Genomic DNA, 22,746 nt, shown 5'->3' on the forward strand with positions numbered 1-22,746 from the left:
GGTATTAATGGCGGCTATGGCACATGTGCGCCCCCCAGATGCGCAGACAAGGGATGTAGTGTAAGGCTGCAGCAGAACTGGTTGGAGGGCGACCGTTGGCTCATGCCCAGGCTTGCAGCTCCCCTGTCATTCCCAAGGAGGCGGGCCTGCTACTGACCCCGCCCCAACCATCTGGTCCCGCCCCAACAGGCCCCGCCCCACCGCCAGCGCCACCACCCACTGAGCGCGGCCGCCCGGCAGGCCCCGCCCCGCCCCAGCCAGGCTAGCCCCCAGGCTCCGCCCCGCCCGGCACTCTGTGCGCTTGCGCCGGCGTCTCAGGCTCCCGGGCCCGGCGGCCGCGGCTCTTTTGTCTCCGGGCCGGAGCCCGAGCTGGATCCTGAGCTAGGGTCGGAGCCCAGGTCAAGAGTGGGTTGGAGTCGGATCGCGTCCGCAGCCCGGGCTACCCGATGGGGCGCGCCCCCTGCCCACCGCCCCCGGCCCGTGCCGTCGCCTGAGCCCCGGCCTGCCTGGCCCGGCCCGCGCCATGGAGTCCGGCCGCGGCGGCCTGGAGACCGTGGGCAAGTTCGAGTTCTCGCGCAAGGACCTGATTGGGCATGGCGCCTTCGCCGTGGTCTTCAAGGGGCGCCACCGCGAGGTGAGGGGCCGGCCGGCCCGGACAGAGCGCCGGCGAGGGCGGCCCCCCCGCCCCGGGGTCCCTCTCCCCATCCCCCGCTCCAGGGACCCCCCCCCCGTCATCCCCACCGCCGGCCACCCCCATCCCCACCTCCACACCCCGGAGGCCCCCTCATCCTGCCGGGAACCCCACATGAACACAGCCGGGCGCCCCTCGTCTCACCCCACAGCCCCGGGACCCCACGTCCCCCTCACATGCACTCCTGACCCCCTCATCTCCAGGGACCTGCTGGGCGCTTGGCCTGGGCAAGGCCTTCAAGGCGTTCCCGGGTTCCCCGCCCCTGAGGGACACCCGCGCTTGGTTTTCAGAAACACGACCTGGAGGTCGCTGTCAAGTGCATTAACAAGAAGAACCTGGCCAAGTCGCAGACTCTCCTGGGGAAGGAGATCAAGATCCTCAAGGTGAGCTGGCCTCAGCAGCAGGGGGAGCGGGTGATGGGCGAGGGCGCTCCGCTCACAGGAAACCTGGCTTTCTGTCCTAGGAATTGAAACATGAAAACATCGTGGCGTTGTATGACTTCCAGGTAAGGCTGCCGGCGCCGTCTTGGTGGGGACGGGCTGTGCTCCCCTCCGCCCCCGCCCCCACCAGCCCCAGTACAGCCTCAGGCCCCGCTGACTTAAGTCCCAGTCCAGCCAAGTGCTGGAGACCCTGGCCAGGAGTGGACTCTTCCAGGCTAGCGTCTCGTACTGGGGGAAGGAGCTGGGCACCCCCATGTGTGGATGGGCGTCGGAGGCCTGCTGGGACCTTGGAGACCCCACCCTCAGCCCAGTTCTTGGGCCTGGGTTTCTTCTGGGCGTGTTGGGAGAGCTCCCACCTTCCCCCGCCACCTGGGTGCCAGGGGCGCCAGCGCAGCTCCACCGAGGGAGGTCTGGCTACAGCGTGGCCCTCGGGGGTGTCTGGCCCAGCGGCCGCGACGGTGAGTCCTGTCCCCAGCGCAGGCTCAGGGCAGCCCTGCCGGCCTGGACCACCTGTCTGGGCCAGCGGATTGTTTGTTGACATTACCCCAGCGGCCTGGCATTGGCCACTGTCTCCCTGTGTCAGACTGGGGGAGGGGCGGGGCTAAGGGAGATTCCTTCTTGCCGGCAGCTGGGGCCAGCCACCCGGGCAGGAGGGAGGCGGGTGCCCGGCTGATGAGGCCATCTCAGGCCTAGCTGGCCCAGAAGACCGCGGCCTGTTTCCCCCAGTGACCCCGGGCCCCCAGGCCTGGCGGTGGGGGGGGCCCGGCCTCGGCCCAGGTCTGGGACCCTGGAGACCCAGTTTGGGGACCAGGAACCTGAGGCAGCAGATCTGAGGGCCAAAGTGCTGACTAATGGTTTTGAAACCTGTTTACTGAGGCCACGGGACCAGCCCCTGGCTGAGGGGAAGTTCCCAGCCTGGCTGTCTGTGTTTTGGTGGCCTCCTCCCTCCTTCCCTGTCCTCTCCCTCCCGCTTCAGAGCGGGGCGGCGGCCTTGGGGGCTGTGGCATGACATGAGGTGACTTGGGGAGGGCCCAGGTCCAATGTGACAGCGACAGGAAGTGCCTGGAAGCTGTGTTCTGGGGCCAAGAGGGCGGCCCCCTTCCCCCTCCTCCTCTCCCACCCTTCCCTGTCCCCTGCCCCCGCCTCTGCGCGCCCTCCTTCCCATCCTGGCTGGGCCACACACCTGGTTGTGGGCAGTGCCACTTCCTCCAGGGCTTGCAGTGCTGTGGCTTCCCTTGTGCAGAGGAAGTGCTTAAGGCCAGCCAGCCTCTCCCTTGCAGGCCCCCCCCCGCGGGGGCCCTGTGCTCTCAGCCTTTGGGGTGTGGGGTGGCTCCCCAAGTCCTTACACACTTGTCTGAGACACACATGGGACCCAGGAAATCATGGCTTTTAAAAACAGTTAATGATTTGGCTTAAAAAAAAAAAAATGAAGAAACAGTACAAAAGGGACGTGGAAAAAGGTGACCCTACCATCCCTGGCCCAATGAGCCCCATCTCCCCCAGAAGGTCTCTCTGGGGACAGTGACACATCCTCACGTACCTCTTTGCTGCCACACCATCTACAGTTCTACTGTGGCATTTTTCACTTAAGTGTGTGTCTTTGAGAAGGTCTGTGTCACTCCACATTAACTCAGTCCATATGTGAGAAGTGACACCCCTCTCCTCCCAAGAAAGTTATCCCCCATTCTTTCTGCAGGGTTCAGAGTCCAGACTCTGAAGCGAGGTGACCTAGTTCCAGTCCTGGCTCTGCCACTTAAACGAGCTGTGTGTCCTGGAACAAGTGTCTTAATCCGTCTGTGCGTCCATGTCTTTCTCTGTAAAACAGAGTCTGGAGTTGTTTGGTGGAAACTGGTCCTAGTAAGCACTGTGTGTGCTGGCGTCGCTACGACTGTGACTGTGGTGTTACTTGCAGCTGTGTGGTGTTCCGTGGCCCTATATTCCACAGTTGACCTCACCTGTCCCCCACCGGTGGGACATGGGGTTATTCTGGGATCTGACATGTCAGCAGTGTGGCGGCGACTCTCCTGGGTTCACCTTTGCCGTGACTGTGTGTCCACAGGGCGGATTCCTAGAAATGAGAGGATGTGTATTTTAGTTTGGAACAGTTGCCAGATCGTGGTCCATAGAGGATGGACCGTGCGCACAGCAGTGCTGCTGGCAGGAGCGCCTGTCTCCCCACATCCTTGCCAGGAGGTCGGTTATCAGACTTCCATCTTGGCCTGCCTGAGAGCTGGAAAATGACATCACTTATGGTTCTGTTGTTCACTTTGGGGGGAGGCTCAGCATCGCTCTGTGTGCACGTGAACACCAGGAATGCCTCCTACCCAGGGATGTGCTCCTGTGGGTCTTGTGATTACCGAGGTTGGACGGCACCGTGGTTAACAGCATGGGCCCTGCGCCCTCCTGCCTCTCTGAGCCCAACTCACCCATTTACTTACCTGTGTGACCTTGGGCAGGTTACTCAGCCTCCTGGTGCCTCGGTGTTACCCAGAAAATGGGAGATGATAACAGTACATCTATGTCGTACGGTGGTTGTGATGACAGCTTGAGTCTATGTATGTTAAGTGTTTAGATCTGTACTTGTTAGTAAGTGCTATATAAATATTGGTTGGTGGGAACTCTTTATATATTAAGGAAAGCCCTTCCATGATAGGTTGCAAATATTCCTCCTCAGGTTGCTTCTTGTCTGTTGAGGTGGTTTTGTTTTGTGGCCATACGGAACAGTGACCGTTGTCAGGCTGCTGTGCATGCGTGGGGGAGGCCTCTGGGGTGGTGCTCTGCTCTGTGGCCCACAGACATGTGGGCAGGCAGCGGGAGCCCCTGGCCTTTCCTTTCCTTGAGGGGCAGACGGCTGGCTCTGGGTCTTGCCCTCGCCTGCTGGGCCGTGGTTGGGTGTGCTCTTTCTGGGGAGAGTGGCCATCACAGGGGTCAGGGGACATCCCTGCCCAGCGTGCGCCCTGGGACGGGGGCCTTCCTGAGAGCAGCACGCCGTCCAGCTGGTTCCCACAGCTGGGTGACTCACTTCCCGGCCTGGCTGACAGAGCCACCCTTAGTGACTTTGGGTGGGTGGACACCTCAGTCAAGGGGAGAGGTCTGCCTTGCTGTGGGGTCATTCAGGACAGTGCCACCCTTTGGCCTTGCTTTTTCGTGACCCAGGCGGGCTTGGTGGGTCCGGGCAGGGACACGTCGATTCTGTGTTTTCCATTCTGGAAGTGTCCCCTGCTTCTCCCGAGTCAGGGGCAGGCCCGGAGTGTGGGAAAAAGGGGGCTGGGGAGGGCAGCTGGCCTCCCCCCGGCTCCCCGGCCCCCAGGAGCCACAGGCACACAATGGAAGCTGAAGGAGGCTCCCTGAGGAAGGGTGGGCTTCCTCCTCAGGGTGGGGCTGGGCATCCCTTCCCGTCTGGGCGCTGTCCAGGAGAGCCCAGCCTGGGGGCGGGGAGTGCCGCGGCTCCCATGGGCGGGTGGCTGTGCTCCGGCCCTGGCTGTGGCTTTTGCCTCCTTCTGGAGCCAGGACGGCCCACTCCAAGGGGTTAACTAGGCCAGTGCCCGCCCGCCCACCTGCCCACCAGCCCACCAGGCCCAGCCCAGGATCACCAGACAGAGCAGGCTCGGCCAGCCCGGGAGCTGGGATCCTCTTAAGCAAAGCACCTTAGCACCCTGTGGAGGCAGGGCGGCCTCCTGCGTGCCCGGGCGCCCGTGCCAGGCTGCTTGGGACACCTGGCCCCGACACCCGGGCCGGCCCGGTCCCCGGGGCCTGTGGGCGCGCCACTGAGAGACGGAGAGGGTGCCGCTTCACCCCGCCTTCAGGGCCTCGCCTGTCCTCTCGGGGTGTGCAGGTCAGCGTCACGGCCCCCGTCCTTGGGGGCCGCACGCACGGTGGAGCGGCCAGGACTCTGGTGCCCGGAAGCCAGGCAGAATCACAGGGCCTGTCTGTGCCCGTTTCCTCCCCTTAAGTCGGCTGGGACGTCGATGGGACCTGCCCGCTCCTCAGGTTGCGCCGGGGGGACTGGTGGGATGGGGGTGGCCCCGCTGTGCTCCCTGCAGGCTGGAGGCCCGGTGGGCCGGCGCCTCGGCCATGTTGGTGGTTTTGCATTAAGAACATGATGGACTCCTGGGGCCAAGAGCGCGGCCAGAAGCTCCCTCATCCGCCTCCCCCAGGAGGGGAGCCCTCTGGCACGGCGGCCGCCACAGCCCCAGGAAGCGGTCCTGGTCCTTTCGAGTGTCCAGGCCGAGTCTGGACCGACCCCAAAGGAGGCGGCCTGCTGTCTGCAGTCCGCTTGGTCCCCCAGCCTGGGGGAGCTCGTGGAGACCAAATTTAGCTCAGGCGGAGGAGGGCCGAGGCATGACCTCCCCAGGTCTCGGGTGGGCAGCAGGCTGCCAGGGGCAGCCCAGCAGTGCCACCGAGGCCGTGCTGACGGCCCCCCCGGGGAGCCTGGAGAGCCGGCTTCCTCAGGGGGGCCCAGGCACGCAGCCGTCCCGGAGACCGCCACACTGGGGGCGCTGCAGGCGTGGCCGAGGCTCGTGCCGGCCCATGGGGTTGGCGCCTCACAAGCTGATGCTGCGGGCGGGGAAGGGGCCTTCCGAAGCCAGGGCAGTGGGGGACCCCGAATCCCACGTGGTGAGGGGAGGTGGGCACGACTCCCCCGGCCTAGCCCTGCTGTGCTCTCCCCCTCAGGCCCTGAACCTCTGGGCTCTGTGCACAGTAGGGCCTGCGGGCAACACGCTCGGTCTCTGCTGGGTGACCCACGGGGTGAAGGGACAGAGATCGGGGGAGAAGAGGGGCCCCAGAGCCCCTGGTCTTTGCTCACTGAGAGCTCGCCGAGGGCACCAGGAAGGCTTCAGGGAGGTCTCGGGGGTCCAGGGTGTCAGGCAGCGGGGAGGGCTAGGAGCCCCGAGCCAGTGGGCGGCGGGCCCCGTGGGGTGGCCCCGCGGGAAGGAGGGCGTCTGGCCTGGTGTTTGGAAGCGCCCCCAGCTGGAGCGGGTTTCGGGGTCCTGTGCGGGGGTCCCGTGGGTTCCTGGGCACAAAGGGCAGTGTGCTGTCACTGATGCACAGGCACCTCCTTTCTGGGGCAGGAGGTCGTGGGGTCCAGGCTGCGCAGGACTCACCTCCCAGCGGGCAGGCCCCTTGTCCCACCCAGCCACGGTTCTGCCAGCCCTGGGTGGCTGCCGGGGACCCTCGGGGGCGTGGAGGCTGCACCTGTCTCCTGTCCTTGTCATCCGGCCCTGCCCGTCCTGGCTCGGTTGGTCATCGGAGGCTTTCCTGGGGAGCAGGGGTCCTGTCGGGAGGACAGCCGAGAGCTGGGGGTGCCTGGGCCCCGCCCTGCGCTGCCCCTCTAGCGGTGTGGCACCTCTGGGCCACTCAAGACAAGGCTGCTCCCTGGCGGGTGAATTCGGGAGCCTGTTAAGCATGTCCCCAGAGGTGGCCGTGGTCAGGGTGACGGCAGGTGAGGGAACAGGTGGCCTGGGTGTCACGGGGAGTGGCTGTTCTATCTCCTGGGTTAGTTCTGGGTCCTCATCTCTGGCCCCTCGGCCCGGGAGCCTCCGGCTCTGCACCCGGCTCTCAGAGCCTCCCTCTGTTGGGATCTCCCTCCTCCTGGTACCCCTCTGTCCCCATTGCCAACCCCGCCGGGGTTGGTCGCAGTCGTGGGTGCGGCGTGACCGGGGACTTTCTCCCTGCATTATCTCTCCCCACAGCTGGCCTGGGAGGGCGGGGCCTGCGTGCTGGGCTGAGGCAGCTCCCACCTCTCTCCTGGGTGGGGGGGGGCGGGGGTGGGAGGGAGGGCCTGCTTTGGTGGGCGGAGCCCGCCCCCTCCCAGAGGAGCCCGGCTGGGCACTTGGGAAGGCTTCTGCATCCCTGCGGACACGCCGCTGAGTGAGGGCCTGGGGAAGCAGGGTGGGGCACGCGGCCCAGCCAGCACCCGGAGCTGTCAGTGTCCACCTCTCAGCCCTGCTCCCTGGGGCGTCCCTGTCCCGGACGCAGAGCCCCTCTGTTGGGGGAGCTCTGGAGGCATGGGGGCTTCTCTTTTGTTTTGGATATAAATGTATCTTTTTTATTTACCTTTTTTGGCTGTGTTGGGTCTTCACTGCCGCACGCGGGCTTCTCACTGTGGTGGCTTCTCTTGTTGCGGAGCACGGGCTCTAGGCGCGCAGGCTTCGGAGGTAGCTGTGGCGCGTGGGCTCAGTCGTTGTGGCTCACGGGCTCAGTTGCTCTGTGGCATGTGGGATCTTCCCGGACCAGGGCTTGAACCCGTGTCCCCTGCATTGGCAGGTGGATTCTCAACCACTGCGCCACCAGGGCAGTCCCGTAGGGGTCTTCTCTTGTTTCAGGGGGCTGATATTTACACCTGGGGTGTCACCCAGTGGCTTTGTGTTCTACTGGTGTGGGTCTGAGCCCAGGCCCAACCTCCTGGGGGTAGGGTGACTGATCAGGGGTCCTCTGTCCTGCCAGGTCGGGGTGGTGGCCCGCTGCTGGGGATCAAGTCTGTCTGGGCCTCGGGTGCCCTCCCCCAAAGGCCGCTGAGAAATGACCCTCCTGCAGCCACCTCCCTCCTCCACCCAGGCTTCCCTCGGGGCTCCCCGCATGCCTTGAGAGCTCCGGGGCCAGCGCACGCACTTGCCCCCTTGCCCCTGGGGGTTAGAAGCTGGAGCTGCCCGTGAGCAGCGGGTGGGGAATGGGGACTCGGTGCGTTCTGGGCGGCGGGGAGGGGCTGTTCCCGGTCCGCAGGGCCCAGCAGTGTACTGGTGCTGAAGGGGCTTGGGGACTTGCTCCTGGCTGGCAGGGCCCCTCCGTTAGGGAAGACCCCGCCTGGGAAGGAGGGGAGGGGACTGTCTGCAGGAGAGCAGAGCGGTCAGGACCCCGCCTGCCTGGCTGACTTGGCTTCGCTGGGCTCAGTTTCCTCATCTGTGACCTGGGGATCTCAGGGGCCCCTCCTAGACGGACGCCAGGGCCGTGAGTGCGGGAAGGCGTCTGTGCGCTGGCCTGAGCAACGGGCTCCGCAGTCTTGCTGTCGTGGACCGAGCTGTGGATGCTGGTGGCAGCCCGAGGCCATGGGTGGCCAAGGGCTGAGCCGGAAGCTGGCCGGCAGTGGGCTGGCGGCGCCAACCTATAATGCTGCCGGCATCTTTGGTTCCAGAGCCAGGAGCAGTTTCCGCGGCCTGAGAGTCAGGCCCTCACACCCTCGCTGTGTCCCTTCTTGGGGGCCTGAGTCCCCCACTAAGTGCTTCTACGTGGCCAGGACTCAGCACTCATAGAAGAGCAAGCGGAGCCCTGTCAGAACCTCCGGGCCAGGGCTGACCCTGACCCTGATGGAGACCTGGGCTGCTGAGGGCTGCCCCCGGGAGGCGGGGTCCTTGCTCCACCCCTGACACCTCTCCTGGGTCCTCAGCCCCTTCCCCAGACTTGACAGATGGAGTGATCTGATTGGCTGCTTCTCTGGTCACTCAAGCCCACTTGGCTCTCAGACCTCCTCATCTCCTGGCCACTAACGAACTGGCTAAGCCCTGGCATGACAGGCCCCAGGGCTGCCCGGCCAGCCAGTGTCCACGCTCAGTGGCCTCTCCTGCCTGAGCCCAGGCAGTGTGTCGCGGGCAGCTGCAGGTGCCGGGTGCCTGGGTCACGCTGGGGCCAAGCCAGTCTTCCCAGACGGCTGCCAGACTGGGGGGCGGGGCGTGCCGCTGCCCACCTCTCACTGCCTCTTCTGTGTCCTGCAGGAAATGGCCAATTCCGTCTACCTGGTCATGGAGGTGAGTCCTGGAGGCCAGCTGTGAGGACGGGGAGGCTGGGCCCTCTCGGCTCTCAGGCCCCTTGTCACCTTGCGGTGAGAAGTTGTTTTCATGTCCGTGGGCTTCGGGCCGCCTCACCGGCGAGCACCCCCATTGACCTCCTCAAGCACGGATTGCGGGGGACGCCTGCCCAGGCTGGAGACGGCACCGAGTGCCCAGGGAGCAGCGCCCAGGGGTGGGGTGGTGGGAGACCCCGGCACAGCAGGCCGGGTGCCCTGGCCGCTGACCGAGGCGTGTGGCGGTCTCTTGCAGTACTGTAATGGCGGCGATCTGGCCGATTACCTGCACAGTGAGTGGACACCTGCGGCGGGACGGGCTGCCCGCGAGGCTCACCTGACCCGTTCTGAGAGGGGGCCTGGCCTGAACGAGCTCTCCTGGGCCTGATGGTGATGGCGGAGGCTCCCATCCCCCTGGCGCCTGCTGGGAAAGATGCAAGGGGGAGCGGAGCCCCGCTGGGGACACGTGCTGTGTCAGAGCCACGAGGGATGGCTTCTCAGGGCAGACGTGGTCTGCAAGGTCACTCTTGAGCGGGGCCCCGTGCGGCCCGCTCTGGATGTGGTGCCCGGCAGGGTCCCGGTCGCCGGTCGGCTGCTCTGCGGGGGCCAGACCTGTCCTGGGCCCCAGTGGGGTCCGGCTCTCCTCAGGGGGCGGGCCTTCGCAGGGTCCTGGCGCGGGTGGGGGACCACCGTTGAGGCCGGGCCTAGGGCTCATCGCACAGCCGCTGGCCGTGGTGCATGCCCTGGGCAGCGGGTAGAGGGAGCTGCTGAGAAGCGGCCCTCAGCTGAGAAGGGGCGGGGTGTGCTGGGCAGCACCGCGGGGCTCGCAGGCTGGGAGCGGACACGGGGCAGCTCAGGGTCAGACGGCGTGGCCGACGGGCCTGGAGGCCGCAGGGAGGGGCGCGGGAGCCATGCGGGGCGGGAGGCCGCTGGCCCGGGACGCCCGGGCGAGCTGCGCCCCACGGAGCCCGTCTCCCCTCAGCCATGCGGACGCTGAGCGAGGACACCATCCGGCTCTTCCTGCAGCAGATCGCCGGTGCCGTGCGGCTACTGCACAGCAAGGGCATCATCCACCGGGACCTGAAGCCCCAGAACCTCCTGCTGTCCAACCCTGGTGGGCGCCGTGCCACCCCCAGCAACATCCGGGTCAAGATCGGTGAGATGGCGGCCGGGGCCCGGGGAGACCGGCGGAGGCCCGGGGGCCGCGGCCACCCCTCTCACGCCTCTCCTTGCCTGCAGCCGACTTCGGCTTTGCCCGGTACCTGCAGAGCAACATGATGGCGGCCACGCTCTGCGGCTCCCCCATGTACATGGTAGGTGGCCTGTTGGAAGGGGGGTCCGCGGTGGGGTTCCCTCCCGTGTCCATCCTGTGGCCTCACTTCGGTGGCAGCCGTCGTGGCTGTACCATTTCCCGCCACATCTGTGGCGTTCGGCTGGCGTGTGATATGATTGGCTGGCACCTGGCTGGAGCCAGACTTGGCGCAGCGCGCGCTCAGCGTCCGTCCTTGCCGTCGCGCCGACGCACTGTACCCCGCAGGCCCCCGAGGTCATCATGTCCCAGCACTACGACGGGAAGGCGGACCTGTGGAGCATCGGCACCATCGTGTACCAGTGCCTGACAGGGAAGGCGCCCTTCCAGGTGAGGCCCCGGCAGGGGGTGTGGCACGCTCAGCCCTGCAGCCTCCCCTTGCCGGCATGCCGTGGCCGCCCAGCTCCCCCCTGTGCAGTCACTTCAGGGCCGAGGCCGGAGCCTCCACTGGCTCTGGGGCGTACCTGTGCGTGTCCACATGTGTGTCTGAACCAAGTTTCGTGGCCTCCCTCCTGCCCATTCCAGGGCTGGCGTGACCCACCAGATTGGTACGAGGACCCCAAGCTCTGGGGTACACCCTGCATTTGGAAGGCAGTGGCCTGCCGTGTGCTGGACCCCAAAGGGTCCAGGGCCCCGAGCCCGTGTCGCAGGCCCTTGCGTCCCGTGCTGGCCTCGTGGGCTGACCCGGCAGCTCTCCGCTGTCGCCAGCTTGCCCCAAAGCGCCCTCTGCCTGCCCGGGGACCTAGGCTGCCCCCATCCCCGCTCCCCGTACCTCCCTGCCTGCCGTTTCCTGCACGTGAGCAAGCGACTAGCGGAGGGCCGTCCCCCGCTGGCATGCTGGCCTTGGGAAGGCAGGGGCTGTCTTGCTCTCGGCTGCACCCCCCGAGCCTTGAACAGTGCCTGGCACACAGCAGTGCTGAGCGCGTGACACGTGAACAGGCGTGTGGGCGGGGCCCACTTGGGGGGCGAGCTTGTTCTGGGGCCCTTTGCTGGGTGGGGTGCACGGACCACGTTTTAATTTTAAGAAGCACATGACCGGTCACACCAGATACCCAGGATGCACCCGCACCAGGTGGGAAGGGGGCCCAGCCAGCATCCTTGCTCTGGGCCCCCCTGGCCCCCCTGTGTGGTCCCCGTGGTTCCACAGCCTGGCGGGGGGGGAGGGGGCCCCCTTCCTTGGAAGCATGCGAGGGCGCTCAGTGTTTGGACAGACAGGCTGGCCGTGCTGGACCAGGGGCCTCTCGGGAGACAGAGGCTCTGAGCGGCTGGTGGCTGAGAGCAGCAGGGATACTCACGCCTGGCCCCCTGGCCCTCACTTCCAGGCCAGCAGCCCCCAGGACCTCCGCCTCTTCTATGAGAAGAACAAGACGCTGGTCCCCCCGTGAGTGCCCCTCCCGCCAGACACAGACACCCTGCCCCCCCGCCCCCGGGCAGGCTGCCCTGTCAACGTTGTGCCCTGTGCCCCCAGCATCCCCCGGGAGACCTCGGCCCCGCTGAGACAGCTGCTCCTGTCTCTGCTTCAGCGCAACCACAGAGACCGCATGGACTTCGGTGAGCACCCCCTGGCTGGCCCGCCACCTCGCCCGACAGGCCTGGGGGGTCAAGGCCCTCGGGCTTGCGTCCCTGCCCCCCACGTCCTGCACACCCCAATCCCAGGGGCCCTGTGGCGGCAGTGAGTGGCTTTTCCCGGGGCCCGCAGCTCCTTTCCCAGCAGCGGAGATAAATCCCCGGTTTTGCAATGGGCAGCACTGCTGGGAAAACCGTGGGCAGGGTGGCTGGATCTGGGCCTGGGCCGCGCTGGGGGCACCAGCTGGGACTCTGCCTCCCTCCGTTGCTGGAGTGCGGCAGCGGGGACAGGGCCCCAGGGACGGTGGGGCCTGGCCTCACCCCTCCTGAGCCCGGGCCCATCCCTCTCCTGCAGATGAGTTTTTCCATCACCCCTTCCTTGACTCCAGTGCCGCTGTGAAGAAGTGTGAGTCCCCTGAGGGTCTCGGCACTCCCGTGCCCCCCCCTTCTCCCTGTGGGCTGCCAGCACCACCCTGGGAGGTTGGGGGCTACCAGCTCCTCAGCCCTCCTCCAGCCTGTGGTCCCCAGGGGCCCCAGAGGCCAGGGGGTGGGCTCGAGCTCAGCTGACTTGGTGCAGTGGGATTGGAGAGGTGAGGGCAGGCCCTCGCACAGGTCCCCTCCCGGTCCCTGGGTTCCTCTGGGGCGGGGCGGGTCCCGAGCCGGCAGCTGTGCTCGGCGTGGGGTTGACATGGGCAGGGTGGGAGCGGAGCATCCCATGCTGACGGGTGCTGATCCGCGCCCTCTGCCAGCCCCGCCCGTGCCCGTGCCCTCGTACCCAAGCTCGGGGTCCGGCAGCAGCTCCAGCAGCAGCTCCACCTCACACCTGGCCTCCCCACCGGTGAGTCACGCGCAGGGCGGCGGGCGGCGGGCTCCCGTCGCCTCGGCTTCGGGGCGTGCGGGCGTCCGCAGGAACCTCGTCGGGCTCCCGCCCCGCCCCAGCTCGCGCCTTCTGCCGTGTCGTCTGGTCTCATCACACCAGACTCAGAAACGTTCTGCTTGTGAATGTGGCGGAGTTAGAAGCGGGTGGAGGCCTGTTTCAGGGTCCCTGTGTCCCGTCGGTCTCTTCAGCACCGTGTCAGCTCCGCGCCTGCATGTGCACGGGCGCGCGGGTGGCCACGGGTGGGGGCCCCGTGTCCTGGGAGCCCACCCGCCCCGCAGCCCACGTCCCCAGCACAGGGCTGGGGTGAGGTCTGCCGAGGTTGTGCTCGGGGGCGGGGGCACTGGGGCTTGAACCTCCCTTGGGCCGTCTGTCTGTCAGTCCGTCTTGCCAGGCGGGGGCCAGGGCCAGGCTCGCTCACGCCCGAAGGTGGACCTTCCAGACGCCCCACCTCCCGAGCGCTGTGCAGGGCCACGGGGGGCAGGGGGGGAGTCGCTTGACATGGGGCCTCTGGAGCCTTTGGGGGCCAAGCGGTTCCTCGTGCTGGGCAGCAGGGGGCTCCGTGAGGTGACCGCTCCTGTGGGGAGGTCACCGGAGAAGCAGCGGCCTGGGGGAGGAGAATGTGCAGAGCCTCTGCCTCGTCCCCATGGTCCCCTTCACCCAGGCCCTGGGGCCGGGTCTCAGCGGCCTCCCCTCTGACCCCCAGTCCCTGGGGGAGATGCAGCAGCAGCTCCAGAAGACCCTGACCTCCCCGGCCGAGGCCGCCGGCTTCCTGCAGGGCTCCCGGGACTCGGGCGGCAGCAGCAAGGACTCGTCCTGTGACACTGATGACTTCGTCATGGTCCCGGCCCAGTTTCCAGGTCAGGGGGCCACCAGGCAGGGGTGGGCAGGGAGATCGCTGCAGACATGCCAGACGGAACCCCTAAGAAGGGGCTTCTGGAAGTTTCTACCCCAGATCAGCCTGGCCAGAGAGTCAGAGCTGAGTCCTGCCTGCCGCGGAGCGTCCGGGGCGCCTGCTCCGAGTGGGGAGCTGCTGCCCCCGCCCACCCCGCAGAGCCCTGTTCTCGGGCCCTCAGTTCCCCTCGCGACCCCGGCTGCTGGTACTTCCCTCACGGCCTTGGCCGCCCTGAGACTCCCGGGCCGGGGCCGCGTGGGAGCGGGCCCAGGTGTCCGACGGGCCACCCTGAGCCTGTCGGCTTGGCTTCGCAGGGGAGGAGAGGCCCTGTACCCAGCCACCGGCAGCTCAAGGAGGGCAGCGGGAAGGTGGGGACCCAGCGGTCCTGGAGGAGGAGTGAGGCCCAGATTGGGAGGTGTGGACACCCAGCCTGGGGTTCGCTGAAGGCTGGCGTGTGGGGAGGGTACCAGCGTCTCCGAGTGCCGTGAGGTCCAGACAGGCAAAGGGGGGTGTCAGCGCGAGCGACAGGAGCGGGGACGGGAGAGTGCTGGGCTCGCCGTGGCCTGGGCCCGCCCAGGAAGAGGTGCCTGGGCCCAGCCTCACCCGTGTCCCATCCACAGGTGACCTGGTGGCCGAGGCGGTCGGTGCCAAGCCGCCACCGGACAGCCTGATGTGCAGCGGGTAAGCCCCCAGCCCGAGACCCGCCGGCTCTGCGGGGAGGGCGACGCCTGCTCTCAGGCTGTCCCCTGACCTGCCTGGGCCAGACAGTTTGGGAAGTGCCGAGTCTGCTGTGCCCAGTGCAGGAAGGAGTCCCAAGGAGGGGCCAGGGTCTGCGCTGGTTTGGCCTGAATGTGAGGCCCTGCCGTCCGCCCTGTCCCCGCCAGGAGCTCGCTGGCGGCCTCTGCTGGCCTGGAGAGCCGCGGCCGGACCCCGTCTCCTTCCCCGCCCTGCAGCAGCTCCCTCAGCCCCTCAGGGTAAGCGGGGCCCGGGGCACAGGCAGCATCACAGCGCCCCAGCCCCAGTCGTATCCTGCAGGAAGCGGTTGTGTCCAGAGGCCCTGCCTTCATTCAGCCCCGGCAGGGTGCCAGGGCCCTGTGGGTGGTCCGGCAGAAGGAAGGGATTGTGGTGGAAGGGATGCAGGGTGGGCTTGGGGCCCAGGGGTGGTTACCGGAACCACCAGAGACCAGTGTCGTCGCTCCCTCCGCCCCTCCCGAGCTTGTGGGGCGAAGCCAGCAGGAGCTGGCCCAACCTCGCTACTGGCTGGTCCCAGCCAGAAGCCACCTGGTGCAGAGAGTGGGGGGCATGGGGTACCAGGGAAGCAGTGCTGGCCGTGTGCAGAAACAAGGAAGCAGGTGGCCCGGAGTGGCCTCTGCCCCGGGATGTTAGGGCCTGGGGTTCAGCCCAGCGCCCCAGCCGCGGTGACCCCAACCTCTCTCCCCACACAGCCGGGCCGGGGCATCCTCCAGCAGCAGGTGCGGGGCCTCGGCCCCCATCCCAGTCCCCACTCAGGTGCATAACTACCAGCGCATTGAGCAGAGCCTTCAGTCGCCCACCCAGTACCAGGCGGCGCGGTGAGTGCACGGGCCCCCGTGGCCAGGCACATCCTAGAGGACTGTAGTGGGGGCCCCACGCAGCCCGCTTGCACGGTGCGGGGCCGTCTCACGCGCACGGCTGTGCAGGCCGCACGCTGCGCGACCGTCAGCGCCACCGCCCTGTGGGCACACTGGCACTCAAGCTGTACCGTGACGGCTTTCCGGTAGATGTCAGTGAAGTGTCTTGTGTCCACAAAACTGACTTCGATTTTTGTAAGTTTCGGAAGAGGAGAGGGCACCTTTTTTTGTAATTCACAGAAACCCCTGTGGGTTGGGGGCTGCCCTGGCAGGGACTGGCGGCTCCCACCGGGTTGTGGCTGCTGGTGAGGCCCGTTACTTGAACGGAGGGGGACAGACACGTGGCATGCTGGTGGCCCTGGCCGGGCGTGGCTGGGGCCCTCACACCCTGTGCCTGCTTGCGTCCGCAGGTCCTCTGCCATCCGCAGGTCAGGCAGCACCAGCCCGCTGGGCTTTGCACGGGCCAGCCTGTCACCCCCGTCTCACGCCGAGCACGGAGCTGCCCTGTCCAGGAAGTTCTCCCTGGGTGGGGGCCGGCCCTACACGCCGTCTCCCCAGGGTAAGCCTGCACGCCACTGGTGGACCCAGCCTCGGAGCTGGGACTGGGAGTCTCCACGCGGGGGGCGGGGGAGGGACTCACTCTCTGTCCCACATTGACCTTGGCAACCCCTCTTGCCCCCAAGTCGGAACCATCCCCGAGCGGCCAGGCTGGAGCGGGGTGCCCTCCCCCCAAGCAGCCGAGATGCGGGGTGGCAGGTCCCCTCGTCCAGGTAGGTGCAGCTCCGGCCCAGTGGGTGTGCAGGTGGAGCTGGGGAGGGGCGGAGGAGCTGGGCTGACCTCCCTGGGCTGGTCTGTCGCTCCTTGGGATGGTGGCCGTTTTCCTGGTTCACAACCGTCATTTCTTACGCGTTAAAAGAAGGCAGGAAACTCTGTGAGACTATTTAAACAAGCTTAAGCCTTCAGCTTATGGAGGCCCACTGTGGGGCTCAGATCCCACCCCGACCCCGCCATGCTGTGTGACCTCACGCAGGTGTCTCAGCTCCTCTGTGCCTGTTTCCTCAGGTGCGCAGTGGAGCGTAGGGAATCCTAGGCAGGCGTGGGGGTCTCTGTACACTGTCCTGGTTGGTCGTGTGGGCAGGTCCAGGCAGTCCTCGGGACAGCTGTGATTGGGCCCGTCCTGTCCCGCCCTAGGCTCCTCCGCACCTGAGCACTCTCCCCACAGCGCCGGGCTGGGCTGCCGCCTGCACAGTGCCCCGAACCTGTCCGACCTGCGTGTGGTGCGTCCCAAGCTGCCCAAGCCCCCCACGGACCCGCTGGGCGTGGCGTTCGGCCACCCGCAAGCCAGCCCCCCGCAGCCCTCCCATGGGCTGCAGTCCTGCCGGCCCCTGCGCGGCTCGCCCAAGCTGCCCGACTTCCTGCAGCGGAACCCCCTGCCCCCTATTCTGGGCTCCCCGACCAAGGTAACAGGGCCGCGGGCCTCCAGGGGGGTGGGTGGGAGTGGCTCTGTATGTGCTCAGGCCGCCGGGCTTTGTGTCTGGCGGGATTCCCACAGGACCTGAGGGGCCCCGGAAGCCAGAGGCAGGGCTGGTGTGCTCCAGCATAGCAGCGCCTGCCCTCTGCGCTGAGACCTCTTGCACTGGCTGGTGGCTGGATCCGCGTCTCCCCGTTCACGTGTGGGGTGGCCACGTCCCCGTGACGAAGACTGGCTCCCAAAGCCAAAACACCTGCTCTCTGGCCCTTGACCGGCAGCGTCCCGACCCTGGCCCAGCATCCAGAGCCCCAGAGAACCCAGGCTGCCACCACGGGCACATTACTTAGCTCATCGCTTGCCTCAGTCTTCCTGTCTGTGAAACGGGGCCAGAACCTGCAGCTACCTCGTGGTGTCTCTGTGCGGGCATAGGTGCACACGTGCATGGCCTGTGTTGGACGCGTGCGTCTGCGTGTGTCACTGTCCTCCAGCACAGGGTAGAGTCAGCCTTCACACCTTTCCTGTGAAGACCTGGGTCGTGGAAGTTTGGGGTTTTGCGGCATGGGGCCCTGCAGGCTCAGACCAGCGCTGCTGACCCCGTTGAGATGTTAATGTCACCGTGGCGGGTCGTTCTCAGCACTTAACCTGCCCCTCCTAGGCCGTGCCCGCGTTCGACTTCACCAAGACCCCCAGCTCCCAGAACTTGCTGACTCTCCTGGCCCGGCAGGGCGTGGTGATGACGCCGCCTCGGAACCGGACGCTGCCCGACCTCTCCGAGGCGGGGCCCTTCCAGGGGCAGCAGCTGGGCCCCGGCCTGCGGCCCACCGAGGACGCCAAGGGCTCCTTTGGCAGGTGAGTGGGTGGGGACTCCCCCGACGTGGCCTGCGGGAGGAGAGGCCCAGCCCTGCCTGCTGTCTGCGGGCACCTCACTCCCTCTTCAACCCCTTCTGAGCCTCAGTTTGTGCGTCTGTTCAATGGGTGGCAGTAACTGCCCGGGGTGGGTGGGAGGACCGGGTGGCCAGCACAGTCGGGACGGGCTGGGCATGCTGACCAGGCTGCGGGGCCCCCAGACCCTGCCTCGGGGGGCCGGCCCTGGGCAGCGGGTGGCCTGGTGCCTGGGTCTCTGGATCCCCTGGGTGGCGCAGGGCCCGTGTTCACCACCCTTCACCCTGCAGGTCCCTCAGCGCCGGCCGCCTCACGGATCTGCTCCTTAAGGCTGCCTTTGGGACGCAGGCCCCTGACTCAGGCAGCGTGGACAGCCTGCAGGAAAAGCCCATGGAGACCGGTGCGTGGGGTCCGCCAGAGAGCATTCTGGGGAGTAGGGGCGCCCGCGGCGGGAAGACCCTGAGCCCCTCCTCTTGCCCTCTCAGGGCCGTCTGCTGGCTTCGGAGGGAACCTGCACCCGGGAGCCCGTGCGGGGGGCGCCAGCAGCCCTTCCCCCGTGGTGTTCACGGTGGGCTCGCCCCCCGGCGGGACCACGCCGCCCCAGGGCCCCCGTGCCACCGTGTTCTCAGGTGAGGACCGTTGCTGGCCTCGCGGCTGCGGCGCATCAGCGGCCCACACCGTCCGTCGGGAAGCGGGAGGGGCCCTCGCTGTAGAGTCAGGAGCTGAGCCAGGCGCTACTCTCACGCGAGGCCCTGGGAGGGTCCTCCTTGGAGGCTCGGGGGCACGGCTCCCACAGCCAGGCCCCTGAAGCCCCGGCCCTGGACTCCGGGGTGCCCCTGCAGTGGGCGGGGGCCCGGGAGGGGTGAGGCCTCCGCTGGGGCGCCTGCTCGCAGAGGGGCAGGAGTGGAGCGGGTGGGGACCGGCTCTGTGTCAGAGTGGCGGAGGCCTGATGGGGAGGGCGGCCGGCCCTCTCCCCACAGGGGGCCCCTCCAGCCCCCTCGGCTCGGCAGGCTCCTCCTCCGCCCGTCACCTGGCGCCCGGGGCCTACGGAGAGGCCCCCCTCGAGGTACCCGCCCCCGGCCACTGCCGCAGCTTTGCCGACCCCGTTGCCGCCAACCTGGAGGGGGCTGTGACCTTCGAGGCCCCCGACCTGCCCGAGGAGACCCTCATGGAGGTGAGGGCCGGGCGGGGGCAGGCGCCTGGCCCAGCGTGGCGTCCGGGCAGGGCTGGTGGCGGTGCCGAGGAGCGTCCCTCAGTGGCCCCGTCTCCCCAGCAAGAGCACACGGAGATCCTGCACAGCCTGCGCTTCACGCTCGACTTTGTCCAGCACGTCTTGGAGATCGCGGCCCTGAAGGGCAGTGCCAGCGAGGCGGCCGGGGGGCCCGAGTACCAGCTGCAGGAGAGCGTGGTGGCCGACCAGATCAGCCTGCTGAGCCGCGAGTGGAGGTGCGTGTGCCCAGCGGGGCCCCGCGGGGAGGCAGCGGGGGTGCGGCCTCCGCCCCTGACGCGTCCTTGCCGCCCTCCAGCTTCGCGGAGCAGCTGGTGCTCTACCTGAAGGCGGCCGAGCTCCTCTCCTCGGGCCTGCAGACCGCCATCGACCAGATCCGGGCCGGCAAGCTCTGCCTGTCGTCCACCGTGAAGCAGGGTGAGGGCAGCCTTGGCCGGTGGCGGCGGCGGCAGCGGCAGCAGCAGCAGCGTTCGGGGCATGAGACCCTGAGGGAGTCGGGGAGGGAGGGATAGCTATCTCTGGGAGAAGGTCAGCGAGGAAGAGGTGACGAGGGAGGCCTTCCTGAGGAGGTTCCCTGGTGCAGGCCCAGCCCGGGGAGGGATAGTGGGGGTGGGGGGCAGGTGCAAAGGCCCTGCGGCAGGGCCCCCATGGGCCTGGGGCGGGAAGGCGCAGCGTGAGTTGCTGAGCAGAGCACCTAGGAGGTGGGGTCGGACAGCGCCCCGGGGACGGAGTGAGGGGCTTTTGCCCGCTGGTCGCGTGGGTTCCCTTGCTGGGGGCCGGCCTGAGCTGCCGGGGCGCCTCCCACAGTGGTGCGGAAGCTGAACGAGCTGTACAAGACGAGTGTGGTGTCCTGCCAAGGCCTGAGCCTGCGGCTGCAGCGCTTCTTCCTAGACAAGCAGCGGCTCCTAGACCGCATCCAGAGCGTCGCCGCCGAGAAGCTCATCTTTAGCCACGCGGTGCAGACGGTACGCCGGGCGGGGCCACGTGGGGCCGGGCGGGGAGAGCGGGCTGAGGGGCCAGCAGGGGCGGGTTGACGGCCACAGCTCCGCCGGATTTCAGGGGCATCACTCCCGGGGTGGGAAGTTCCACTACGCTGTCCCCTCAGCCAGCAAATGTCACCCGGGCCCCTCCAGCCCTGGTGGGGAGCCGGGAGCTCACCTGGGCTTCCGCCTCGCTGTGAGGCTCCACGGCCCAGACGTGTCCCTCCCTGAAACTCACGTTCCTTACCTGGAAAATGGGGAACCTGGTTTTCAAGGCTCTTAGCAGGTGAGTTGGTTCCTTCTTCTCTAGAGGGAACCAACGCAGGCAGCCCAGCTGGGAGCTGTGGCGTGAAGGCAGGAGGGGCTGGGAGGGGCCCTGCCCAGTGCTCTGCGTCTGTCGCTTTGGGGTCCTTGTGCCCAAAAAGCGCTGCTTCTGAGGCAGTGCCTGTTTTCGAGAAAATTCACTCGTGCAGTAAAAACACAGCCCGAAGAGACGTTCGGGAACAGTCGGCCTCCTCGTCCCCGAGCTCCCCTCCCCCAGGGGTGACCATCACTGACATGACCGGGACCGAGGGAGTGCTCTGCCCGGTGCGGGTGGCCGGTCGCCTGCCCTGTAACCCCGGCTGCCTGCGCGTGACCCGGCGGCGCCCACAGCGTGCTGCCCCGTGGCTCGTGCGGCCGTCAGCCCTGGGTCCCCCGTCTCTGTGGAAGGCAGCTGGGCCCAGCCTCCGCCCTCACCCGGCAGGTGCAGTCGGCCGCCCTGGACGAGATGTTCCACCGCCGGGAGGACTGTGTCCAGCGCTACCACAAGGCCCTGCTGCTCATGGAGGGACTGCAGCACATCCTCTCGGACCAGGCAGACGTGGAGAACATCGCCAAGTGTCAGTGTCCGCTGGGCCCCTGGGAGCGGGGGCGGGAGGGGGCAGCCGCTGCCCGCTCACCGTGGTGCCCGCCCCCCCTCCCTCCCTCGCTCCAGGCAAGCTGTGCATCGAGCGGAGACTCTCGGCCCTGCTGACCGGCATCTGTGCCTGACCTCCTGGAGGCCCGGCCCACGGTGCCCAAGGGGCCTGGACCTTCACTGCCGATCCATGGGGTGGGGAGCAGCTGGCCGGACTCGAAGGGACAAGCCCACGGCCGTGACACCACTCGCTGGTGCTGGGGAAAGGACCGTGGCTCCCCACCCAGCGTCCGGAGCCAGGCCTCAGGCTGCGTCTCTGTCTCCTGGGCTCCGCGGCCGTGGACTTCAGGGCGCTGGAGGCCCCGCACAGAACCTCGACGTAGGCCAGTCCCCTGGCCTGGCTGACGGGCAGAACTCCCCGCCCAGCCGGCGATCTGAACTGCTCTCCCGGCTGCCTCGATGGCAGGTGGGGATGCGTGGGCAGCCCCCGCCCCGCCCAGACCCCAGGGCTGTCTCGCTGAGGACAAGCAGAGGCCCTGAGACCGTGATGCCCACTCAAGCCAAAGCCGCCAGGCCTGCCCAGCGGATCCACCCAGCAAAAGGTGTGTCCTCCTGGCTCCCTCCCCTCCCTCCCCCGAGACCACCACCCAGCTTTGTGATCACCCAGCACTTTATGCAGGCGGACTGGACCCGGCTGTTGCACCACCAGGCACGTGTGCACACCCGTAATCACACGTCCGTGTGCAGACAGCTCCGCGAGCACGTGTGCTGTGCCTGCGCCCGGGTTGCTCTCGAGGCGAAGCCGCCGTCTTATTTAAATGTTCTTTTAGGGACGGACAGTACGAAGCACCGAGCTTCCAAAACCCAGCACAGACGCTGTTGCCGTCTTTCACACTTAACTCCTAAGATGTGTCTTATCTTCTGCAGCTCTTTTTCATTTTTCTTTGTTTTCAAAAGAAGAAAACTCGTATGAGTTGACGTTTTGTTCCTAAAGGACGGGGGCAGGATCGGGGCAGCCTCGGCAGCGATGCTGAGACCCCGGGGGCCGGTGGCGCTGGGCGCGTGTGGTCTGCGCGTGGCCGTCCGCCCTCCCGCCTGTAGGGCGGCCCTACCCCTGCCCTTGCTCCCTGCCTGAAGACCGCGGGCAGCTGAGGACTGCTTTTGTGCGTAAACCTACCTGTCCAGCTCTCACAGGAGGTTTTGATGTCAAGCCCTCTGTCCCCTCACCAGGTCCTGGCTGCCGTGGGGGGTCGGCGGGGAGGCCACCTTCCAGGCTCGGGGGGGTCCCTTTTCTGGTCTGCCCGGCTCTGCCTAGCTCCTCTCGAACGTGTCCTCAAGGATGCAGAGGGAGCCGCCCCAGCCCAGCACCCCCGGTGCCGAGGTTTCACCACAGGCCCAGGCAAGGACCCCACGCGTTTCTCTCTTGCGATACTTGAAATCTTGCCTCTGTGCTTGGACCCAGAAGAAGAGCAGCCCTGGGACTCGTTTCTGTCTCCTCACCGGTGGCTTGAGCTTCTCCTCCTGCGCAGAAAATGTCCGTATTTATTGCTTTACGGTTGGCTGGAACCGGGGCCTCTGGGGGGCCGGCGCTGTGGGAGGGGCCCCTTGGGCTCTGTCCGCGGGTGACCTGCGGGCTGTGGGGTGAGCGCCGCCCACCCAGCCTGTCCTCCACAGCACAGCTCTCCACCCTTGGTCTACCTTACAAGACGTTTGTGTCACCCGCCCCCACCCCCACCCCCACCCCTTGCGTTAAGTTGTGTAACATCAATTTAAGGAAATAAACCTCTGGAGTTGTTGGGCTGCTGTTGCTGATGGTTTGTCACGGCCTACCCTTCTCCCGTCACCTCCTTTCTCGGACTACACGCCCCGCTCCCCCATGTCCTGCAGCAGCAGCTGGAGTTTGGAGGTCAGGTTCGGGGCAAGGCTGGGAGCTCAGTCCTCCAGGGGTTCACCGGGTGCCAGACCTTGACAGCAGCCGCGTCACTTCCGTCCCCACCCACGGCGCAGGAGGGCCCCCCGCTCCGCCTCTGGGTGGGTGTGAGAGGCTGTGGTTTTGGTGTGCGCGCCCCCGACGGCGAGTGACCTCAAGTATCTCTCCATGTGTCTGTCAGCAATTTCTAGG

The 22,746-nt window shown here is 67.2% G+C and overlaps 1 protein-coding gene across 4 annotated transcripts; it reads left to right on the forward strand.

Moving 5' to 3' along the window:
- Window positions 1-313: 313 nt before the first annotated feature.
- On the forward strand, window positions 314-22,415 carry ULK1 (unc-51 like autophagy activating kinase 1). 4 transcript variants are annotated; one of them, XM_079941919.1, is made up of 28 exons: window positions 314-634; window positions 982-1,074; window positions 1,155-1,196; window positions 8,841-8,873; window positions 9,165-9,201; window positions 9,891-10,064; window positions 10,148-10,221; window positions 10,446-10,547; window positions 11,540-11,598; window positions 11,686-11,768; window positions 12,139-12,189; window positions 12,533-12,621; window positions 13,367-13,520; window positions 14,176-14,236; window positions 14,440-14,529; window positions 15,001-15,126; window positions 15,576-15,724; window positions 15,849-15,935; window positions 16,357-16,625; window positions 17,292-17,485; window positions 17,809-17,918; window positions 18,004-18,147; window positions 18,499-18,692; window positions 18,792-18,964; window positions 19,045-19,163; window positions 19,554-19,711; window positions 20,472-20,607; window positions 20,703-22,415. In XM_079941919.1, the coding sequence occupies exons 1-28, from the start codon at window positions 524-526 to the stop codon at window positions 20,756-20,758; spliced, it is 3,168 nt and encodes a 1,055-aa protein (XP_079798045.1). In that variant the 5' UTR covers window positions 314-523; the 3' UTR covers window positions 20,759-22,415. The 4 variants fall into 4 exon arrangements, 3 of the variants coding, with proteins under 3 accessions (XP_079798045.1, XP_079798047.1, XP_079798046.1); XM_079941920.1 differs by lacking the exons at window positions 314-634; window positions 9,165-9,201 and having other exon boundaries at window positions 1,045-1,074; XR_013831194.1 differs by lacking the exons at window positions 19,554-19,711; window positions 20,472-20,607; window positions 20,703-22,415 and having other exon boundaries at window positions 18,796-18,964; window positions 19,045-19,135.
- Window positions 22,416-22,746: the final 331 nt, after the last annotated feature.

This window comes from Stenella coeruleoalba (genome assembly GCF_951394435.1).
Source record: "Stenella coeruleoalba genome assembly, chromosome: 14".
NCBI lineage: Eukaryota > Metazoa > Chordata > Mammalia > Artiodactyla > Delphinidae > Stenella > Stenella coeruleoalba.

Bases quoted from the DNA above. Each gene is read 5' to 3' on its own strand.
- ULK1 (XM_079941919.1), top strand. From the start codon at position 524: ATGGAGTCCGGCCGCGGCGGCCTGGAGACCGTGGGCAAGTTCGAGTTC. The intron at 10,548-11,539 runs GTGAGGCCCCGG...CCTCACTTCCAG, and splicing joins CAGGGAAGGCGCCCTTCCAG to GCCAGCAGCCCCCAGGACCT. The intron at 13,521-14,175 runs GTCAGGGGGCCA...TCCCATCCACAG, and splicing joins GGTCCCGGCCCAGTTTCCAG to GTGACCTGGTGGCCGAGGCG.